The sequence below is a fragment of the Rhinatrema bivittatum genome, chromosome 5, assembly GCF_901001135.1.
Source record: "Rhinatrema bivittatum chromosome 5, aRhiBiv1.1, whole genome shotgun sequence".
NCBI lineage: Eukaryota > Metazoa > Chordata > Amphibia > Gymnophiona > Rhinatrematidae > Rhinatrema > Rhinatrema bivittatum.
Window position 1 is genome coordinate 131,954,234 of NC_042619.1, and position 21,996 is coordinate 131,976,229.

The 21,996-nt window shown below is 43.1% G+C and overlaps 1 protein-coding gene across 3 annotated transcripts in view; it reads right to left on the reverse strand.

Annotated features, from left to right (window-relative positions):
- Positions 1 to 21,996, reverse strand: part of AKAP11 (A-kinase anchoring protein 11) — a 121,521-nt gene that overhangs the window by 6,360 nt on the left and 93,165 nt on the right. For all 3 annotated transcript variants that reach the window (XM_029602947.1, XM_029602945.1, XM_029602946.1), the window contains one exon: positions 14,122 to 14,282. In XM_029602947.1, the coding sequence (XP_029458807.1) occupies positions 14,122 to 14,282 (161 nt within the window). The remainder of the gene's footprint in view (positions 1 to 14,121; positions 14,283 to 21,996) is intronic.

Here is a 21,996-nt window from a genome sequence, read left to right on the forward strand (position 1 = left end):
TCACCCGAAAGAACAGATCCTTGACAAGACAAGGCCTGCAGCTCGGAAATTCAACACACAGAACATATCGCCACCAGAAACACAGTTTTCAAGGTCAGGAAGCGTAAGGAAAGGGAGCGCATCTGTCGAAATGGGACCTGCCAACAAGTCCAAAACCAGATTAAGATTCCACAACCGCAAGGGAGGACAAAGATGTTACACTCCCCTCAAGAAACTAGCTGTTCAGCTTGGAGAAGAGACGGCTGAGGGGGGATATGATAGAGATCTTTAAGATCATGAGAGGTCTTGAACAAGTAGATGTGAATCAGTTATTTACACTTTCGAATAATAGAAGGACTAGGGGGCATTCCATGAAGTTAGCAAGTAACACATTTAAAACTAATCGGAGAAAATTCTTTTTCACTCAATGCACAATAAAGCTCTGGAATTTGTTGCCAGAGGATGTGGTTAGAGCAGTTAGTGTAGCTGGGTTCAAAAAAGGTTTGGATAAGTTCTTGGAAGAGAAGTCCATTAACTGCTATTAATCAAGTTTACTTAGGGAATAGCCACTGCTATTAATTGCATCAGTAGCATGGGATCTTCTTAGCATTTGGGTAATTGCCAGATTCTTGTGTCCTGGTTTGGCCTCTGTTGGAAACAGGATGCTGGGCTTGATGGACCCTTGGTCTGACCCAGCATGGCAATTTCTTATGTTCTTATGTTCTTATCAGGATGAGATAAGGATTCACCATTCACCTGACCCCTGAAACAGGCAAGAGCCACTACTTGTACCTTCAAGGAATTATGGGCCAACCCTTTATTCAACCCATCCTGCAAAAATTCCAAAATGAGCGGGATCCTAACTGAAGAAGGAAGCACTCCTCGATCCTCATACCAAGCCTCAAACACTCGCCAAACCCATACATAGGCTAATGAAGTGGAGAATATCCGTGCTTATAGCAAGGTGGCAATCACGATGGTAGTATATCCACGCTTCAACAAGCGAGCTCTCTCAAGGGCCATACTGTAAGACAAAACCAAGTCGGATCTTCGTGAAGGACAGGTCCCTGTTGCAGCAGACTCCTGTGTGCCGCAAGACGAAGGGGGGAGTCTACTAGGAGTCTTCGCAAATCTTGATACCATGGTCTCCCAGGCTAATCCAGTGCCATCAAAAGCACCATCCTCCTCTGGCCTTCAACCCTCTGAACTATTCTGCCCAACATGGGTCACAGAGGAAAGGCATACTGCAGCCTGTCCTCAGGCCAGACCTGCACAAAAGCATTGATACCCAAGGACTTTGGATCTCTTCTGCGACTGAAGAATTGATGAACCTTCGCATTGCGAAAAGTCGCCAGCAGGTCTAGAAACAAAAGGTCCCAGCAATCCACTATCAGCTGAAATGCCTTGTCAGGACAATACCCATTTCTCCTGGGTCCAGACTCTCCCTGCTCAGAAAGTCTGCTCTTATATTGTCTTTTACTGCAATGAGCGAGGCAGAGATCTCCTGAAGACGCACTTCCGCCCATTCCATAAGTTGGTCTATCTCCTGCGACACTTGCTGGCTCTTGGTTCCTCCCTGCTGATTGATGTAAGCCACCGCCATAGCATTGTCAGACAGTCAGACATTACCCAGACTGCTCGACCCTGTAGCCTGCCGTTGAACTGCAAGCCTGCAACCGGACAGCTTAGGCTTCCAGCCGATTGATGTTCCAGAGACTCTTCTGTAGTCCAGCACCCTTGCACAGTTAGTTCCAGACAGTGAGCTCCCCAACCCTGGAGGCTTGCGTCTGTCGTGAGTACCAACCAGTCCAGCAATATCAGGAAAACTCCCTTTCTCAGATGATCCACTTGCAACCACCACTGCATGTGAGGACAGACTTCCATCGGCAGGTGGAGTTGAATCGAATAGTACTGAGACTGTGGATTCCGAGACAGCAGGGAGTGCTAAAGAGGACGCACATGTGCTCTCACCACAGCACTACTTCCAGGGTTGCTGCCATCAAACAGAGTACCTGTAGACAGGACCACTCTGTCAAGCATATAGTGTTCACCAAAAGATGCACCTGTGTTATCAACTTCTGAATAGGAGCTTCTGGCAGGAAAACTTTACCCTGCCTCGTGTCGAACCGAATACCCAGGTACTCCAATGACTAAGAAGACTGCTGTTGTGCTAGGTTCACCACCCAACCGAGCTCCTGCAGCAGGGAGATCACCTTGCAGGTAACCAGGTGGCTCTCTTCCAGAGACTTGGCCTGAATCAGCCAGTCATCCAAATACGGGTGTACTATGATGCCATCCTTTCCCAAAACCTACGCCGCCACCACCACCATAACCTTGGAAAAAGTTCTGGGAGCAGTGGCCAGACCAAAAAGCAGTGCCCGAAATTGATAATGGCTCCCGAACACCATGAAACGCAGAAAACTTTGGTGGTCCAATCGGATGGGAATATGGAGATATGCCTCGGACAGATCCAAGGAGATCAGAAATTCCCGCAACTGCACGGCAATTATCACTGAGCACAATGTTTCCATGCAAAAATGAGTCACCCGCAAATGACGGCTGACACATTTGAGATCCAGGATGGGACGAAAGGAGCCTTCCTTCTTGGGCACAATGAAATAAATGGAATATCAACCTGTATTTTCTTGAGACGTAGGTACTGAAACCACAGCCCTCAGATTGAGGAGCCTTGACAGTGTACATTCCACTGCCTGCTTCTTCTGCAGGGAGTGGCTGGGAGACTCCATGAACACATCCCGAGGAACACTGCGAAACTCTAGCACATATCCTTCTCGTATCACCTCCAGGACCCACCGAACTGATGTGATCTTGACCCACCTCTGACAAGAGAGAGAGATGACCCCCTATCTCCTGCTCCTGGGGGTGCGTCGGCAAACTTTCATTGGGAGGCTCGGGAGGTTCCACTAGCTAAGCCCATGCCTTGCTTGGGCTTGCCTGGGACGAAAGGACTGAGTCTTTTTGAAAGCCTAGTCTTCTGAAAGGTCTTCCCTCTGTAAGGACGAAACTCGGATGACTCCTCATACCAAAAGGGAACAACAACTGCTTCGTTTCCTCCAGCAGCTGAGAAACCGGGGATTCACCCCACTTATTGGCCAATTTCTCCAACTCACTCCCAAACAACAGCAAGCTCTTAAAGGCAATTTTGTAAGATTAGCTTTGGAGGTTGCATGGGCCGACCAATTTCTGAGCCTAATTGACGCCTGGTTGCTATTACCGAAGCCACTCCTCTGGCCAAGGTGCAGATCAAATCGCAGCCTGCATCTGCTAAAAAGGCGGCGGGTTCCATAACTGCCCTGGAGTTCATTCCAGAGTCATCAACCTCCTGAGAGAGAAACAAAACAAGAGCGAGCCACCAGGGAACAACAGGAAACTATCTGCAATGTCATTGCCACTGCTTCAAATGCTTGCTTAAAGATGGCCTCAATCCTCCTATTATGCACATCCTTCAAGGCCATTTGTCCCTCCACGGGAATAGTCGTCCGTTTAGAAATAGCACAGAAAAGTGCATTCACTTTCGGAAAATGTAGATGCTCTCTCACCACTGGATCCAGGGAGTACAGGCCTTCCAAGGTCCAACCGCCTTTGAAATTTGCCTCTGGGGCATCTCACTCAAAAATAAATCAATTCTTGAATGGCCTCCATAACAGGGAAAAAACAAGAGGCTTTATGAAAAGAAACCAAAATGGGATTTTTCTTTGGCTCAGACATTGAATCTGCCCCAGGGACTCCCAGCATCTTCAACATCTGAGAAATCAGGGCTGGCAGTTCATTTCTATGAAAGAACTGTAACATAGTCCTATACGGTTTCAATCCTGGAGGAATTTCCCAATCCTCCAGAAAGTCAGGATCTGCCTCATCATCAGTGCCATACAGATTCCTGTTGGGAACACCTGCAGCTAATCGAGCTGTACTTCTGCACTTAAACGCAGTACCAGAAGCAAGAGAGGCCACTGCTTGAGGGTCTGACTGGACAGGATTGGTCTGGGCTGAGGACTGCACCTAAAGAAAGGATTGCAATCCTTGAAAAAAATTCTACCAAAGAAAAGGCAGAAGGATTCATGACAAAACCAGGAGATACGTATGCAGCACCCACTGAGCTGCTGTCCCCTGCCGAGGAGCCAGTCAAGGACATGTCAGGCATTCCTCCTGACATGTCCTTAACCAGACCATTCTCAGACTGAGAAGAACCAGGCTTAGTAAAATCAGACCAAGATAATTCTCCCTGAGCCTCTAAGCAGCGCTGGCACAAATTAGAGGACACGCCAGGCTGAGATGCCCTAATATGATAGGCAGAACATAGGGAAAGGCGCTTAGGTTTCTTAGCCACTGGCGCCATTAGTTCATCAGTATGCTTAATCGGCGACTGAAAATGTGTGTCCAGCGGATTCACACTGAAAAAATGTAGGTGCCCAAAATTTATGCACACAAAAGTTAGGCACACTGCACCATGCCAAACCTGGGCGCTCAACCAATATGTACTAGAATGTGCGCACAGGCAGCACCCAAAAGAAACTGGGAGCATAATTGGACACACAGCCGGACGTGCAGAAAAGAGCGCAAAAACGCCACCGCGGCCTACCACGTGGCACCCAAAAAAGAAGCCTAACAGTAGGGCCTAGCCCACTCGGGCTACTCACCCCGCCAGCCTGCCCAGTCCTCTTAACCCCCACAGAAGTGAGAATGGCCATCGGAATATAACACCGAGTACAAAGATTGGAGGAAGTCCTAAAACAAACCCTCTACTCTGTCTCAGACTTCTTTTTTAAACTTACTTGAGCTCAGCCTTTCCTGGCTGAGTGCAGAGATGGTCTCCAGCTGCGGGGGGAGAGGGCATATACTGTCACCACCATGCTCAGCTTCCTGCACCTGCTGCCTTTCAGATGCATAATTCAGTTAATTCCACATCAGCTGAAGAACCAGCTACCAGACCAAGGAAATCACCTCAGGAATTCTCAAATGGAGGAGGGACCACTAAGCATCACTGCAGGAGAGTGGGGCAACTCAAAACTCCAAATAATTCTCCTCTAAATTTTGAAGCAATCCCCAGTAGGGAAATGTACATCCACCATCTGCTGGAGATGGAGAATACTGGCAGGCTGATGTCTCTGCAGGAGTTATGTCAGTTTGCTCCGTCTCCATCTGCTGGTAGAGGTGCATAACCCACTCATTGGGATTGACCTGCCTGAACGCTAAGAACAAAAATCATACAAGAATCCTAGAAGATAACGAGAGATCAGCTGCCTAATACAACTGTAAAACATGTAACATAGCAATCCAAAACATATCAGCGCAAACACAAAAAACAAATGCAGTACATAAAATTTAATTATGCTTCTATAACGCAATACATTTAACAACTTAAATCAACAGTGAGGTATATAATACTTTTTTGTAACTGATTGCTCTAATATCCATAAGGATTTGGTCTCCTGTCATGAAAGCTAAGGGACTGAAAGGCAAGCCAAGCTTTAAAGCTCTGGTATTCTTAGTGGTAGAGTATATATTTTGAATAAATATAAATGATAATCATTTGGCACAGTTTATAGCCTTCTTCATTAGGAACCAATGAAAGAAATTCACAATGTACAGATACTTGCCAGTGAATGTGGCTTAAACTTTTGCAGCTCTGTGTTCATAGTTCAACTATATTATTTCTTCACCATATTCTGGATGGTTTCCCAGTGTCAAAGCAGGACAGTGGTTTTCTTTGCTTAAATAAGTGCAGCCAAATACAGGTTTTACACATATTTAACGATCTTTAAGAAAGCCATAAATAATGAATGTGTGAGCTTGCAGACTACAGTACATCGTTTAGTGCGTCACTTCATGTTCTAGTATTTTTTGGGCTGTGACCATGGTGGCTTGTTATTTTTCTGATGAATTACGGTTAATCTGAGGTCAAGCCATATTTATCTATGAGAATAACATGTGGATAAACCATGTGATGTTATCCTGTGCATTTTCTTGAGCCATTTTAAAGAATGGAGGGAAATATTGTGGAACTACTTATTATACAGGTACATAATTGGTTAGGTTGAAAAAAAGACCAGAGGTCCATTGAGTTCAACTTTCTTTTGATTGCCTAACAGCTCTCTACATAGTAATCCAGATGAAGGTGAAAAAACACTGAGCATCTGTAGCTAATTCTACATCAGTGAAAAAGTTCCTTTCTGACCCAGAATATCTTTACTACAGATAGATCATCATATCCACCAATATCTTTTTCTTCTAAAAACTTGTCCAGTTTACTATTTATTGATTTAATATTGCTGTCATAACTGCTCCTGTTCAATACATTTATCTGCAAAATCACCTGCAAAATCCCTTTAGGGTCATTTAATATATTTGTATAATGTAATTAGATTGCCTCTTAAATGTCATTTTTTTCTAGTGTGAATAACCTCAGCTTGAACAATCTTTCAGCATAAATAAGTCCCAAGACCTACTGGACACAACAGAACCTCACTGGACACAAGAGAGCCAGAAATGGTATTTCAATATAAATAAAATGCTGTTATCCCAGAAGTACTGATTTGGTGGCCAATATTTCTAACTTTTCAAATATTTGAGTATCTTTTCTTGAAGATGGATGCCAAAAACTGAACCTCATACTCCAAACATGGTCTCACAAATGCCTTACACAGAGTAGGATGACAGTTTTTCTTTTATTTTCCCCACTCATTTAATACATGCCAACATGTGCCAAGCTTTGAATAATGCTGCTTCATTTTGCAAACTGTCAATTTATTGTCAACTAATATCTAGGTACTTGTGCTGGTCAGTGTTATCAGCTAGTGCTATATTCAAAGTAAAATGCACCTTGTGCCCCAAAATGTATTACCCTACACTTATCCACATTACTTTTCATCTTCTAATTATCTGTCCATTTGTTTGAAGTAATCAAGTCCTTCTGGAAAATCAAGTCCTGATGTGTATTTACAATATGGTGTCACATGTAAAATGTTAAACATTGCTGTTTATTCCTTCCTCTAGATCGGGGCGGAAAAACTACAGCCTGCAGATCAAAACCAGCCTATTGGCACCTTCATTCCTGCCCACTCACCAACCCAAACCTTGGATTATCTCTGGTCTGCCGACACTATGCCATCATGCCCAAGCCAAAGGAGTCAGTTGATCTAACATGTGAGGGTTTAACAGGAGGGAGAAGCAGATGACTGTGGCCAGTGTTCTCTTCAACAGCAGCAGTGAGGAGATAAGGGTGAGCACGAACACCCATCAAAGTTCAAGAGGAGGAGGAACGCGAGTGACACCACTTCACAGACATAGCCATCGCCACACATTGCTCCCTCTCCCACCATCGCTGCTGCTCTTCTCATGCTGCCAGCTCCCTGATTTTCTAATGGCTCAAACCAATGATTCATATACCCACAGGAAATGCCCAGCTGACTTCTGCCAGGCTGGAGGTCCAACTTAAAGCAGATGATGGCAGCTGCTACTCCTTCAAGAGGGCCCACACTATGAGCCTGGCTCAGGATGCCACTTCTCTGTAAGGTCAGCATTTGCTTGATAAGTGAAAGGTGAGACTGAAACATGGGAATGAGAAAGAAAGCAGTAGAGGAGGACCGGAAGGCTCATCTGCATACTGCTCCCAGCATCCCCCGGGAGAGGAATCCAGAGGTCACCGCAAGCGATCCAGGGATTGACTTCCACAGCCCCAGCTTCCAGAGGCCCCGCACCCTTCCATTAACTGAGTGAAGATTAATTTAATGGTGGTTAAAGAGGATTGGTAAGTATAACTTTCTGAAATTTTTGGGCTTATAAAAGTTTGGTGAAAGGTGAAATTAAGGGATATATTATTTAGAGTTTGTGTGTGTCTGAGGTAATAAGCAAGCCAGAGATAGTTAATTCTAGTGTCTGTCTTTCCCACCCACTCAACCCTTGATTTTTAGGCACGAGACACTTTCTCATTAAAAATCAATCAGGGTCTTATCTAAATCATACTATTCTACCAGCCCTTATTGAAAGTTTAATCATCCCCTTGTAGGACACTAGCTGATTAATTAGTAAATTCACCTGTAAATTTAAAGTACTCTCATTCCAACTCCCTTAGTATCCTAAATTTAACTAGGAACTCAATAAAACTAACATGAAGGCAGCAGTCCAGCAGCAAGAGGGGGGCTTTCCAGTCTTTTGCATTGAGTGTTACATGTATGATTTTTTTACCCACCGGTGAGAGATTGTATGTGTGCACTCGGTGCAAAGAGCTCCTGGCTCTCAGGGAACGAGTCCGATCTCTGGAGGATAGAGTAGCAGACTTGAAGGAGCCGAGGGAGACAGAGAGGTACATTGATGAGACCTTCAGGGACCACCATTCGAGTTTCAATGAACCGGTGAATATACTGGACCCCATCATAGATTGTGTAAATTGTGCTCATTGCGCTTTAAAATCTCCACAGACCACTATCACACTACTTTCAGGTCAGATAGTGGGGTTGCCTCAAACATCATGTAGATCTTCCTTTGTGGTATATGCTATCATCTGTCCATGCCCACTGATTTATGTGGGCATGACTAAACGTCCGTTTAGAATTAGACTAACGGAACATAAATGTTGTCTAAACACTGACCGGTTGGAGGAACCTTTAGTTGTACATTTCAAAGAACACAATCACAATTTTCTAGACATTAAATGGACAATTTTAGAAGTTATTCACCCACACTGGAGAAAGGGAGATCGAGTCAAGAAACTACGCCAATGTGAACAACGTTGGATTTTTCAACTGCGCACAGTGACCCCTGGTGGTCTTAATAAAGAAATCGAGTGGATTCACTTTATGTGAATCCACACCTGTCAAATCAACACACACAGGTGCAGTATGGTGATCCTATAAAATCATGCCAGATCTCGCGGCAATTCAGTACAACGCCGACAAGAGGATTAGACGGCTGAATGCGGTAAGAAGGAAATGTAATCCATGGGGAAAAGTGCCTTTTTTTGCTAAGCAGTACTTGTGCAAAAGTAATATATGTGTGGTACTAGTTCTATTATTATCTCCATAGGTATTAAATACCATATGAACTGGATAGCAGCATTTAAATATCGAAGCTATCTCGGCGGGAATTAACCTTGCATTTTTTCAAGCCTAGACTCTACAACTACCCGATCAGTCCCTGAAGCAGCGCAAATTGCGAAACGTACGTCGGACTGCAGGAGCTCTAAAGTGTGTGAGCACATTCAATCGGAAGTTCAACAAAAAACCCAGAAGTATTTTTCGCCTACAAAGCACGACAGCGCTGGAGATAATAGCGCGGCGGCACAGGAGATAAAGGTCGGAAGCGCAGCGGCGCTCCGCACAAGTAAGGCAATTCCGTCTTTGAATTTATTACAAAGGATTTTACTAATTATAAAAAAGATAAAAAAGAAGGAGAAAGAGAACATTTGAATAAAGAAGACAAAAGACATTTAATGGACCGATGATTAAACATGACCCTGTAAGGTTGAAAGTGTGGCTTACTGCCTAAAAAACCAAGGGTGTTATGATGGTCCACTGTTCCAGATAAATTCTATGCACATAAAAAAATCTAAAAAATTATAATCTATGCGACGTTTATTTTGTGAGACAAGTGTAGTTCGTTGCACTTAATAATTAACTGTTCTTATATAGTAGATTTCAATTATCCCAATAATGACTGGGTAAATGTAACATCAGGACTTGCTAGAGACAAAGTTTCTGGATGTAATAAATGATTGCTTCATGGAGCAATTGGTTCAGGAACCAACAAGGGAGGGAGCTATTTTAGATTTAATTCTTAGTGGAACACAGGATTTGGTGAGAGAGATAACTGTGGTGGGGCCACTTGACAACAGTGATCATAACATGATCAAATTTAAACTAATAACTGGAAGGGGGACAATAAGTAAATCTGCAGCTCTAACACTAAACTTTCAAATGGGAAACTTTGATAAAATGAGGAAAATAGTTGGAAAAAAACAAAGGTGCAGCTGCAAAGGTTAAAAGTGCTCAACAGGCTTGGACATTGTTTAAAAATACAATCCTAGAGGTGCAGTCCATACGGTTTGTATTCTACACATTAAGAAAGGTGGAAAGAAGGTAAAACGATTACTGTCATGGTTAAAAGGTAAGGTGAAAGAGGCTATTTTAGCCAAAAAAAAATCCTTCAAAAATTGGAAGAAGGATCCATCTGAAGAAAATAGGATAAAACATAAGCACTGTCAAGTTAAGTGTAAAACACTGATAAAACAGGCGAAGAGAGAATTTGAAATGAAGTTGGCCATAGAGGCAAAAACTCATAATAAAAGCTTTTTTAAATATATCCGAAGCAAGAAACCTGTGAGGGAGTCAGTTGGACCATTAGATGACCGAGGGGTTAAAGGGGTTCTTAGGGAAAATAAGGCCATTGCAGAAAGACGAAATGAATTCTTTGCTTCAGTGTTTACTAATGAGGATGTTGGGGAGATACCAGTTCCGGAGATGGTTTTCAGGGGTGATGAGTCAGATGAACTGACCGAAATCACTGTGAACCTGGAAGATGTAGTAGGCCAGATTGACAAACTAAAGAGTAGCAAATCACCTGGACCGGATGGTATGCATCTTAGGGTACTGAAGGAATTAAAAAATAAAATATCTGATCTATTAGTTAAAATTTGTAACCTATCATTAAAATCATGCATTGTAGCTGAAGACTGGAGGGTGGCCAATGTAACCACAATATTTAAAAAAGGCTCCAGGGGCAATCTGGGTAACTACAGACCAGTGAGCCTGACTTCAGTGCCAGGAAAAATAGTGGAAACTATTCGCAAGATCAAAATCGTAGAGCATATAGAAAGACATGGTTTAATGGAACACAGACAACATGGATTTACCCAAGGGAAGTCTTGCCTAACAAATCTGCTTCATTTTTTTGAAGGGGTTAATAAACATGTGGATAAAGGTGAACCGGTAGATGTAGTGTATTTGGATTTTCAGAAGGCGTTTGACAAAGACCCTCTTGAGAGGCTTCTACAAAAACTAAAAAGTCATGGGATAGGAGGCGATGTCCTTTCGTGGATTACAAACTGGTTAAAAGACAGGAAACAGAGAGTAGGATTAAATGGTCAATTTTCTCAGTGGAAAAGGGTAAACAGTGGAGTGCCTCAGGGATCTGTACTTGGACCAGTGCTTTTCAATATATATAAATTATCTGGAAAGGAACATGACGAGTGAGGTTATCAAATTTGCGGATGATACAAAATTATTCAGAGTAGTTAAATCACAAGCAGACTGTGATACATTACAGGAGGACCTTGAAAGACTGGAAGATTGGGCATCCAAATGGCAGATTAAATTTAATGTGGACAAGTGCAAGGTGTTGCATATAGGGAAAAATAACCCTTGCTGTAGTTACACGATGAATATAACTCATTCATAGACCCAACAGAGTCATCTGATTCAGCCAGGAGACAAGAATGTCTGTTTCAGCACAGAGAACTGTTTATTAATATTATTGCATCTGTGTATTATATATTGCTCTGTGTTGTCATTTCATTATCTATTCTCTTCTAGTTAAGGATTTTGTATATTAATTTGTTTGTATTCTTACTATTTGGTTGCATTAAGATTCCTGAGGGGAAAAAAACCCCCCAGTCCAGCATTTAAATCAGTATCCCTCTCTTTTGCATGTAGCTGGCTCTATTAATTTCTGTTTAGATACTAATATTGGGCATAAAGAGCTGTAGGATCATTCATAGCTATCGGAGGTAAAGCTCTAGAAAGTGTCCTACTCTACCCAGCTTGACCAAGGTTTAAGCTCGGGAGCTGAAGTAAGTTGTGAAATGAAGAAAAAAAAAAGAAAAAGGTAGGGTTTAGAGGGTGGGGAGGAGAGGGGAAGGGGAAGGAAGGTTAGGCAGGGGGGTAGGGAAGTTCCCTTCCAGTCCGCTCTTTAATTGGGACTGGAAGGGACTGGGAGGGGTCTGGGGAAGGCCAGAATGCATCGCCACATGAAAATCGGAAAAGTCCCCCCCCCCCCTTGTGCGTGCCGCCCGCACATATGCACGCAGATTATAAAATCCATGCGCGCTACCCATGTGTGCGCTCTGGGAAGCGAATGCAGAGTGGAAAATCTACCCCATGGTGTTTAAATAAAAAATGCAGCATTGTTCAGTTCATTAAAAACAAATAAACTGATTTAAATTTCCCCCATGTTTACAGATGACATGTTGGAGACCAAAAATACAAAGTTTCTCTAGTATGTTCCTTATTGATCCAATGATTGGACAGGGAAGCACCCCTTATGACAACGTTCAGTGGTCTGCAATTTAACCTGTCTATCGTTTTGCCAACATATAATAAACCATAAGGACAACAAGTCATTTATATGACATGACTGGTATTACATGTAGTAGGGGAACTCAGTTTAATATTTTTCCCAGATACCGGATGTGTAATTTCTACAATATATGAAGAAAATGCACAAATAGAGCAATGTGAACAACTATGAAGTACAACAGGCTCAGAGAATAAATCCAATGATTCAGACGGAAAAACAGAAGAGACCAAAATAATCCCTTAAAAGCAAAAATAGGAGGCTGCCCCAAACCTGTATAATCCTGCAATAATGGAAAGTGTTTCTTCATTATCTTAACAATCCGACCCACTTCATTGGAAAAAGGCAAAACATAAATTAACTGAGAAGAATCTGAAGGTTTTCTCTTAGTCAAAAAGAGGTCCCAATTCACATACAAGTTGCATTTAAAAGCACGGAGGTAACCCCTTAGCAAAAACCACTGAAACATATCTACTGCATTCCTTTTAAAATCCAGACAGAAAAAAAAATTCTTCTTAAACAATAAAACTGTCCCACAGCTACATTCTCCCTAATATGTCTGGGATGACAACTATCAGAACACCCAGTAAGTTGTTCCTATCAGATGGCTTTCTAAAAATGGAGGCAGCAAACTGACTAATCCTAATCCACATGTGCAAAAGAGATATTAGATACCATTCCAAATTGGTTGTAAAATGCAAATGTGAATCGCAAGAAATTAAATAACCAAGAACAAATTCATCCCAGGTGCCCAACCAAATCAGAAAGATGGCATCAATATAGCATAATCAAGATATTATCAGGGGCTAATGCACTGAAGAAGATATCCATTTCTCTTCAAATAGAAACATACAAACAGGATACATTGGGGGCCATTGTGGCCCCATAGCTGTACTATCAATTTGATGAAAAAAATCATTACAAAAAGCAAAATAATTTTTGGACAAAGCAATCGTAGCCAGTGTAATGAAGTAGGGACTTGTATGTCTGATTGTTTCTCCAACTCTGCCCTTACTACTTCAGTGGCTTCAAGTTGCAGAATATTAGAATAGATTTATTTCTCTTTGCACATGGGATTTTCTGTGATTCGAAACCTCTCATGTTTTTCAAGACCTTTTTGGAACTATATTTTAAAGTATACTTGTTTGTAATTTTGTATATTTTTTTGCTACAGCTTTTTTCATCATTTATGTTTTGTTTTATATGTTGGTGAAATTTTATTCGTAGGTTGTATTTGTCTTGTATGCAATTGTGTATTATATCCTCTGGTAAGAACAGCAAAATGCACTATTTTCTTCTGAAATATTATTAGTACAATAAACAGCAATTCTATTATAACAATACTAGACAATGAACAACTATCCTCACCATACAGCAGACAGCCACATAAAGATTATTTTTTTTGTCTGACAGTGGACCACATGTTCTTACTTACTACATGATAGTCTACATGGATGCCAACAACTTAGGGTTGCCTTTTCTGTATGCAAAGAACAATGGGAAACCTGCTATGGTCAGATACTAGAATTTTCTCCTCCCAGCACTTGGATAAAAAGAAACAGATCTCTTCAATCCTCACAAAGGCTGGAAGGTAAGGAAACAGAGAAAAGCGAAAGCACTGAAGAGGATGAAGAGAAAGAGGTAAGGTGGGATGCAATACAATTACCTATCTAAGAAAATGTAGTGGATTCTTTGGAGAGATTGCTACATGGAAGCAAGTTATATTTGGTCAAAAACTACAATTTTAACATACTCACATTATAGGACCTGGTGGCAGGCTATTTATGTAGTACACAACTAATCATGCAGTAAATAGAAAAAAAACTTGGAACTCACAAGAATGAACTCCTTTCTTGCAGTTTCATGAAAATGAAGTTGAGATACTTCTAACTCTGAGGCAGCAATCCACTGAAGAGCTGTTCTTAGCTGTGGGTCCACTATACATGGTTCCATGTCAATGTTTGTTATCAGTAATATTTTGTCAACCTGCCCCATACCTAAAAGAAAATAAATGACTAGATCAGCTCCCAACTCTACAATTTTAAGACAAAAGATTTTTTTTTCCATTTGACATTCAAATCAAGACAGTATATTTTACAATGTATTAATCTGTTGATCAAGAACAAACTCACAAAATGTATTCTGCTTCTAACCAGTTTATGAGAACAATATTTCAAATGGGAATTATTTTTTAGAAAACTAAACAAGCATCAAAGTATTATAAAGAAAAGGATAACATTAATACAATTGGTATAGTGTATCTAGATTTCCAGAAAACATTTGACAATGTCCCTCATGACAGACTTAAATTAAAATGCCATGGAATAGGGGGTAGTGTCTTAATGTGTGTTGCCAACCGGTTAAAAGATAGAAAACAGAGAGTAAAGCTAAACGGTAAATTTTGCTAATGGAGAAAGATGAATAGTGGCGTGCCTAAGACACATGTACTGGGACCACTACTTTTTAATATATTTATAAATGACCTGGAAATGGGAACAAGTGAGGTGATCAAATTTACCATTAACACAAAATTATTCAAAGTTGTTAAATCACAAGAGGATTGTGAAAAATTGCAAAAGGACCCTGCAAAACTGGGAGACTGGGCATGCAAAAGGTAAATGAAATTTAATGTGGATAAGTGCAAAGTGATGCACTTAGGAAAGAGTTCCCAAATTATAGTTACACAATGCAAGGTTCCACATTAGGGGTCATCATTCAGGAAAAGGATCTAGATGTTATCACTGATAATACATTGAAATCTTCTGCTCAGTGTGCAGTAGCAGCCAAGAAAGCAAATAGAATGCTAAAGATTATTAGAAAAGGAATGGAGAATAAAACAGAGAATATCATAATGCCTCTGTATTGCTCCATGGTGCGACCTCATCTTGAGTACTGTGTGCAGTTCTGGTCACATCAAAAAAGATATTGCAGAATTAGAAAAGGTACAGAGAAGGGCGACCAAAATGATAAAGGGGATGGAACGATTCTCCGATGAGGAAAGGCTAAAGAGGTTAGGACTCTTTAGCTTGGAGAAGAAATGGCAGAGGGGAGATATTATAGAGGTTTATAAAATAATGAGTGGAATGGAAGGTAAATCAGTTGTTTACTCTTTCAAAAACTACCAAAAAATTAGGGGGAACACATAATAAAGTTGCCAGGTAATACATTTAAAACTAATAAGAAATTATTTTATAATTCAATGCCTAATTAATCTCTGGAACTCATTGCCAGAGGATGTGGTGAAAGCTATTAGTCTAGCTTTGTTTAAAAACGGATTGAAAACCTCCTAGAGAAAAAGTCCATATACCATTATTAAGGCGGAGTTGCAGATATCCACTGCTTATTCTTGGGATAAGCAGCCTGGAATCTATCTACCCCTTGGGATCCTGCCAGGTACTTGTGATCTGGCTTGGCCACTGTTGGAAAGAGGACTCCCTGTCGGACTCAGGACTCCCTTGGTCGGACCCAGTATGGCAAGTCTTATGTTCTTATGTAAGATAGAGTGTGAGTGATAAAAAGATAGAGAATGAATGTGAAATTATCTCAAAGAGAAGTCTTTCATGAACACAACTGGACTGAAAGTGAGGTAGATCTCAATCAATTTTCAGAAGAGTGTGTTCGTGAGGAGCTAACTGAACTTAAAAGTAGATAAAGTGGAGACCATGTGATCTGATGATTGGGTGAGACGCGTCTTTGTCCTGCTCCCGGTCCCCTCCTCCGTACTGTGACCTGCTTCGGCGGATTGTGAGACATTGTGGCAGCATATCCAGCTTGGGGGCCTCACAACAGTGCCTGGACCATTTTTTCATTCGGGGAGGCTCAGAAATGTCAGCAAAACCGCAGCACAGGGAGAAGGTTTTCGGCCAACTGCCTGATTCCAAGTCGGTCGATGGACCCCCAAGCCCGCGTATCTCTGGCATGAACGATATGATTGTGGAGGACGTCACCAAGGCAGTGGTTCAAGCCTTGAATGGCCGTTTTCAGATCTCGCAATAGATCACAGCCAGCAATGAAACGCTTGCTGAAATTAAACATCAGGTACATGACACGCAACGGATTGCGAGCATTAACTCGGATACACAAGCTTTCCTGCAGGCAAAGGAGGAGCTCGTTAAACAAGTCCTAGTAATAAAATCTAAGGTAAAGGATCTAGAAAATGATCACATAGAAATAACCTCAGGTTTGTGGGGTTCCCGGAATCCTTATCTGATAAAGAAGTGCACACTTTACTGGAGGGCTGGTTGCTGACTGCGCTGGGCCTAGAAAATTTGGTAGGCCACTGTATTGATGAGAGGGCACATAGACTGGGATCCAGAGCCCAGGGCATGACCAAGCCCCGTATAGTGATCGCGAGGTTTCTGAATTTTATGCACAAAGTTGCAATCCTGCAAGCTTATAGGAAGGCATCAGCTCTGGCACATGATGGGCACAAGATCATGATTTTCCAGGATTATTCTAATGTAGTCTCTCAAAAATGCAAAGAGTTTTCTCCACTCTGTGTAGAATTGTTCAATCGCCATTTGCGTTTCACTCTGTGGCTGGAGCACAATGGTACATGGAAGGTGTTTGATTCTGTGGATGCCGCCAAAACTTTTCCTGCCAAATAAATGATTACAAACTGTGCTCCTAGTTCTGTTCGCTACTATTTTCAGGACTTTCGGGTGGGAGCACTTGTTCAGGGTGTGAAAAGATCCCTGGTGCTCTTTTTCTGATCTGATTTATACAAGTTTTCTCAGAAGTCCAGGAATCATTCTCTGTTATTCTTTTTCTGTACTATGCTACTCATCTTTGAAAGCTAATTGAATGGAAACATAAGATGTTTTTTCTTATGTCTGTTATACAAGATTTTAGGGGGGGGGTGTGGAGGGGGTTACGGTACGGATATGCCATGTGGTTTCCCTGTCTCCTTTATTTGGAGGCCCTTTGTTTGTGGATATAGGGAAATTGGGGATGGACTGTGAAGGAGGGTGGGTATATGGATATGGCAGACTATTAAGTAAACATACACTGGCGGCAGTTACTAGGGATGTGAATCGTGTGCCCGATCGTTTTAACGATCGGGTTCGGCTGGGAGGGGGGGGGAAATCTGATCGTTAGAGATGTGAATTGGGATCGGTTCCGAATACAATTCACATCACTAATTTTTTTTTAGTGAGGCCCGCGCTGATAAAAAAAACCCCCACCCGACCCTTTAAAATTACCCCCTTAGCCTCCCCCACTCTCCTGACCCCCCCCCCAAAACATTACACACATACCTGGTGGTCCAGGGGGGCCGCGGGCAGCGATCTCCCGTTCCCAGGCCATCAGCTGCGCTAAAAAAAATGGCGCCGATGGCCCTTTGCCCTTACCATGTGACAGGGCAAAGGTAGCGCTAGCACCATTTTGAATATTGGCAATAGGGCCCGAGTGCAGGAGATCGCTCCCAGACCCCCGCTGGACCCCCAGGGACTTTTGGCCAGCTTGGGGGGGCCTCCTGACCCCCACAAGACTTGCCAAAAGTCCAGCGGGGGTCCGGGAGCGACCTCCTGCACTCGGGCCGTATTGCCAATATTCAAAATGGCGCCGGCGCTACCTTTGCCCTCACAATGTCACAGGGGCTGAGCGGGAGATCGCGCCGGGACCCCCTCCCCACTGGACCACCATGTAATTTAAAACATTTTGGGGGGGGTTCGGGAGGGTGGGGGATTTGTTTTAAAGGGTCAGGGTGGGTTTAGAGGTTGTTTTGGTGTGCCGGTTTTCCCGCCCTCCCCCCCTCCCTCTATTTACGATTTTTCACGATAAATCGGGGGAATTTCTATTGTATCGCGACTCTAACGATTTTTTTAAATCGTCAAAAAATGATTCACATCCCTAGCAGTTACATTTATTTTTCACTTCAGGAGGGATATGGAACACAGGATGAAGTGCTGGTCCTCTAGACTGGAGTGGGGGGAGCAGTGCTATTGAGTTTTATTATGGAGCTCCTCTTGTTATGATTCCACTTTACTGGATTAAATATGGTTAAGAATCTCCGATTCATCTCAAGGAATGTAGCAGGGCTGAGGTCCCTGATAAAGCGGGCTAGGTTGCTACAATTACTCTGTAGGCAGAAGGCGATTTGGGGACTGCTCTTCAAAAAGTAAAAGCACAGTTGATTGCCCATCCAACTGCAGCAAATGAACAGCTTTACCGAGAAACATTATTCTCGTTAAACTGTTATCTACATCAGAAAACAAAGAGAACCTTACTATTCTCGTCCCACAAATTATATAAATTTGGGAATAAAGCAGGTTGTTGCATGTCCCGGCTGCAGCAGGCCCGCGACCGGCCCTACTCAACCCTGGCGCCTGGGTCCCGGACCTGCCCCTTGCTCTTTAGCAGCGGTAGGCAGCCACCTAAGCACTCGCGCTCCTACCACTTCCCCAGGTTCCTCTGTGGCCTCCTCCAGTCCCAGTCGGGTTTCCCCACGTGCGCGTAGGGGAGACACTGCCACCTCGTAATCCCAATCATTTGCCTTAGGCACACGTGCACCTCTCCTAACTTTAAAGGAACTGCGGCAGGAAACCTGCCCACGGCCCTGGATGACGATGTCGCCGGGCCCTGCTATTTAAGACAGGCCCCGCCACTTGGTCTTTGCCTTGGCAACAGATCTCCATGTTTGTCGTGTGCTTAGTTGCTACTCCTTCGTTCCTGTTCCTGTGCTCGTTTGTTCCAGTCCCGCGTTCCTGTTTCCAGTTCCTGGTTTCAGTACCTGTTACCTGATTACCTTGGACGGATTCCTGGCTTTGACCCTTGCTTCTCCTGACTACGCTTTTGGACGGATTCCTGGCTTTCACCCTTGCATCTCCTGACTATGCTTTTGGACGGATTCCTGGATTTCACCCTTGCATCTCCTGACTATGCTTTTGGACGGATTCCTGGCTTTGATCCTTGCTTGCTCTTGTCCACGCTTTGGATGGATTCCTGGCTCTGACCTGTGCTTGTACATTGACCTTGTCTCCAGCCATCTGCCCTGACTTCAGCCTGTACTCAACCTTGTCTCCAGCCACCTGCCCTGACTTCAGCCTGTACTCAACCTTGTCTCCAGCCACCTGCCCTGACTTCAGTCTGCACCTGACTTCGTCTCCAGCCACCTGGCCTGACTCCAGCTTGAACCTGACTCTGACTCTAGTTAATTACATGGACTTGGCCTCTTTTAGGCTTCTGCCTACTTACAAGCCTGGACTTAACTTGTTCCTGTTCTCTAGCCTGCCTCAGCCTGCCCGGGCTTCTGGATCCAAGCATTGTCTTGAACTCAGTTCCTTCGGACCCTGTGTCTATGCTGCTTCCTGCCTCCCTATTCTGAACAGCTTCCTCGGGATCAACCATGCAGAGGCCCGCCTAAGACCAGCCAACCCCGGTACCCAAGGGCTCAACCTGTGGGGAACAAGGGCTGGTATTGCCGAAGCTCCAGTCGGCTTCCACTTCCTGGTCTGTTCCGCCTCCTGACGGAGGGGACCCAACGGGGATTCCCCACAGGAAGAATCAACTCCATCTCAGGCCAAGAGTCAACCTCCACAACACAGGTAAGCTATTAGCTAATTCCTCATGGAACAATGAATCCTGCGAAAAAGGGGCGGGGCGAAGGGGAGGCGGGCCTGCAAAAGGCCACAGCCGTTCGCACCGTGGTGGTGTGATTTCGCCGGCCGTAGCCCTTCATGCAAATAGCGCCACCATGAAAAGGTGGTGCTATTCGCCACGCTACTGCCAGTGATAATGTTCCTCACATTATCACCGCCAGCGGTGCCGTGGCCAACTCCTCCCCCTCCCTTCCAGCTAATTTGCGTCCTATCGCACACGAAAAGGCCCTTTTCGTGTGCGATAGGGGTTTATTGCGTGCGTTAGGGCATCGCGATAAACGTTTAGAAAATAACCCCCTTATTTAGGATAAAAAGAGGGAGTAATTTCATTGAGGTCTTAAAAGATGATAAAGGAGTGCGACGACCTCAGCCACTGAAATCTGCAAGATCTTTTGGGGCTTTTATGAGAAACTCTATACTAATGAGCACAAAGATGGAACGCATATGGAGGAAAAGCAATTTTTCCAAGGATTAAATATGCCGAGCTTGACTACTGATCAGTTAAATTGGCTAAACAGGCCACTGCATCTTCAAGAGGTCTGGGAAGGTATACACTCTAGTCCCCTTCATAAGGCGCCAGGTCCTGATGGGCTCAATGCAGATTTTTATAGGATTCTGAAAGGAGAAATAGGAGATACGTTGTAAAATTTCTTTGCTGAGGCCCTTCATACTGGTGCATTTCCAAAAGAAGCCAAGAAAGCTTATATCATGGTTTTTCCCAAGGGTGGCAAGGACCCCATCTCTCTGGCATCGTATAGACCCATATCACTCCTGAACTTTGATTTCAAACTTTTTGCAAATATTCTAGCTAATAGGCTCAATGCAGTGCTTCCCACCTTAGTCTATCATAATTAAGCAAGGTTTATGAAGGGGAGAATGGCAGGTAAACATATTGAGAGATTGTTGACAGCTCTGCTACAGAATAGATTTTACCGGACTCAGGCCTCAGTGGTGGGATTTGATGCCAAAAAGGTATTTGACCGGGTGTCATGGGATTGTTTTCTGTATTGTGCAGGTATGGGTTTATGGTAGATGATATGCACAATAATCTCATTGCTTTACCAAGAGTCCTGTTCCATTGTTTTAGCAAATGGATTTATGTCCCAAGAATTTGAATTAAAGTGGGGATGAGGCAAGGGTGCCCCACTTTTATACATACTCTCCCTTAGACCCTCTTTTATGAAAAATTAATGAGAGTGAGTATATACTTAGGTTTCAATTAGGTAAAGAACACTTTACAATGGCAGCTTTTGCTGATGATGGTTTGGTTGTTTTGACTGAATCTATTAGCTCATTGCAAAGGGTGCTGGATTTGCAAGTTCATTTTGGCAGGTTCTCAGAGTTAAAAATAAATCTCAACAAATCAGAAGCTTCGGATGCCTGGTCGGGTTCTTTTACCCTCCACTGGGTTGATACTGAGATAAAGTATCTAGGGGTAAAAGTCCCGGTGGACATTCAGAACATATATGACACTAATATTCTTCCACTGTTAGCAAAAGAAAAACAAAAACTGTCTGATTGGGGCTCTCTCCCCCTTTCTATATTGGGCAAGATCCAGTTGTTTAAGATGATGGAACTGTCTAGGTGGCTCTACGTATTACAAATGTTACCAGTATGGATTAAAAAGAAGCATATTGTAGATCTGCAAAGGGCATTGGGGAAATTTTTGTGGGGGCATAACTGAGCAAGATTAAGCTTGCTCAAGGTGATGCTGCCACTGCATAAGGGGAGAATGGGTTGTCCTAACCTGCAAAATTACAACTTAGCATGTTTATTAAAGGATTGTAAAAGACTGGCTTTTTGGGACTGTTGTCTACTCTCCCGTCAGTTTCCTGCAAGAGTGGAGTAAACTGTTTCAACCAGGTAACTTGTTGCATGCTCAGATATCTGATTTGAATGAGTTTGCTCATAGTAATCCAATTCTTATCGCTTTTCACCTTGCATGGAAGCAGCTTTGTACCAAGTTACAGATGTCCTGGGAGATCTTCCCTTTTCTCTCTATAATCAGATACCCATGGTTCATGCCAGGCATGAAGAATTAGATATTTTCTCAATGGGTCCTTAAAGGTTTATCTAACTTCCACCATATATTTAAAGCATTAAATACATGTGT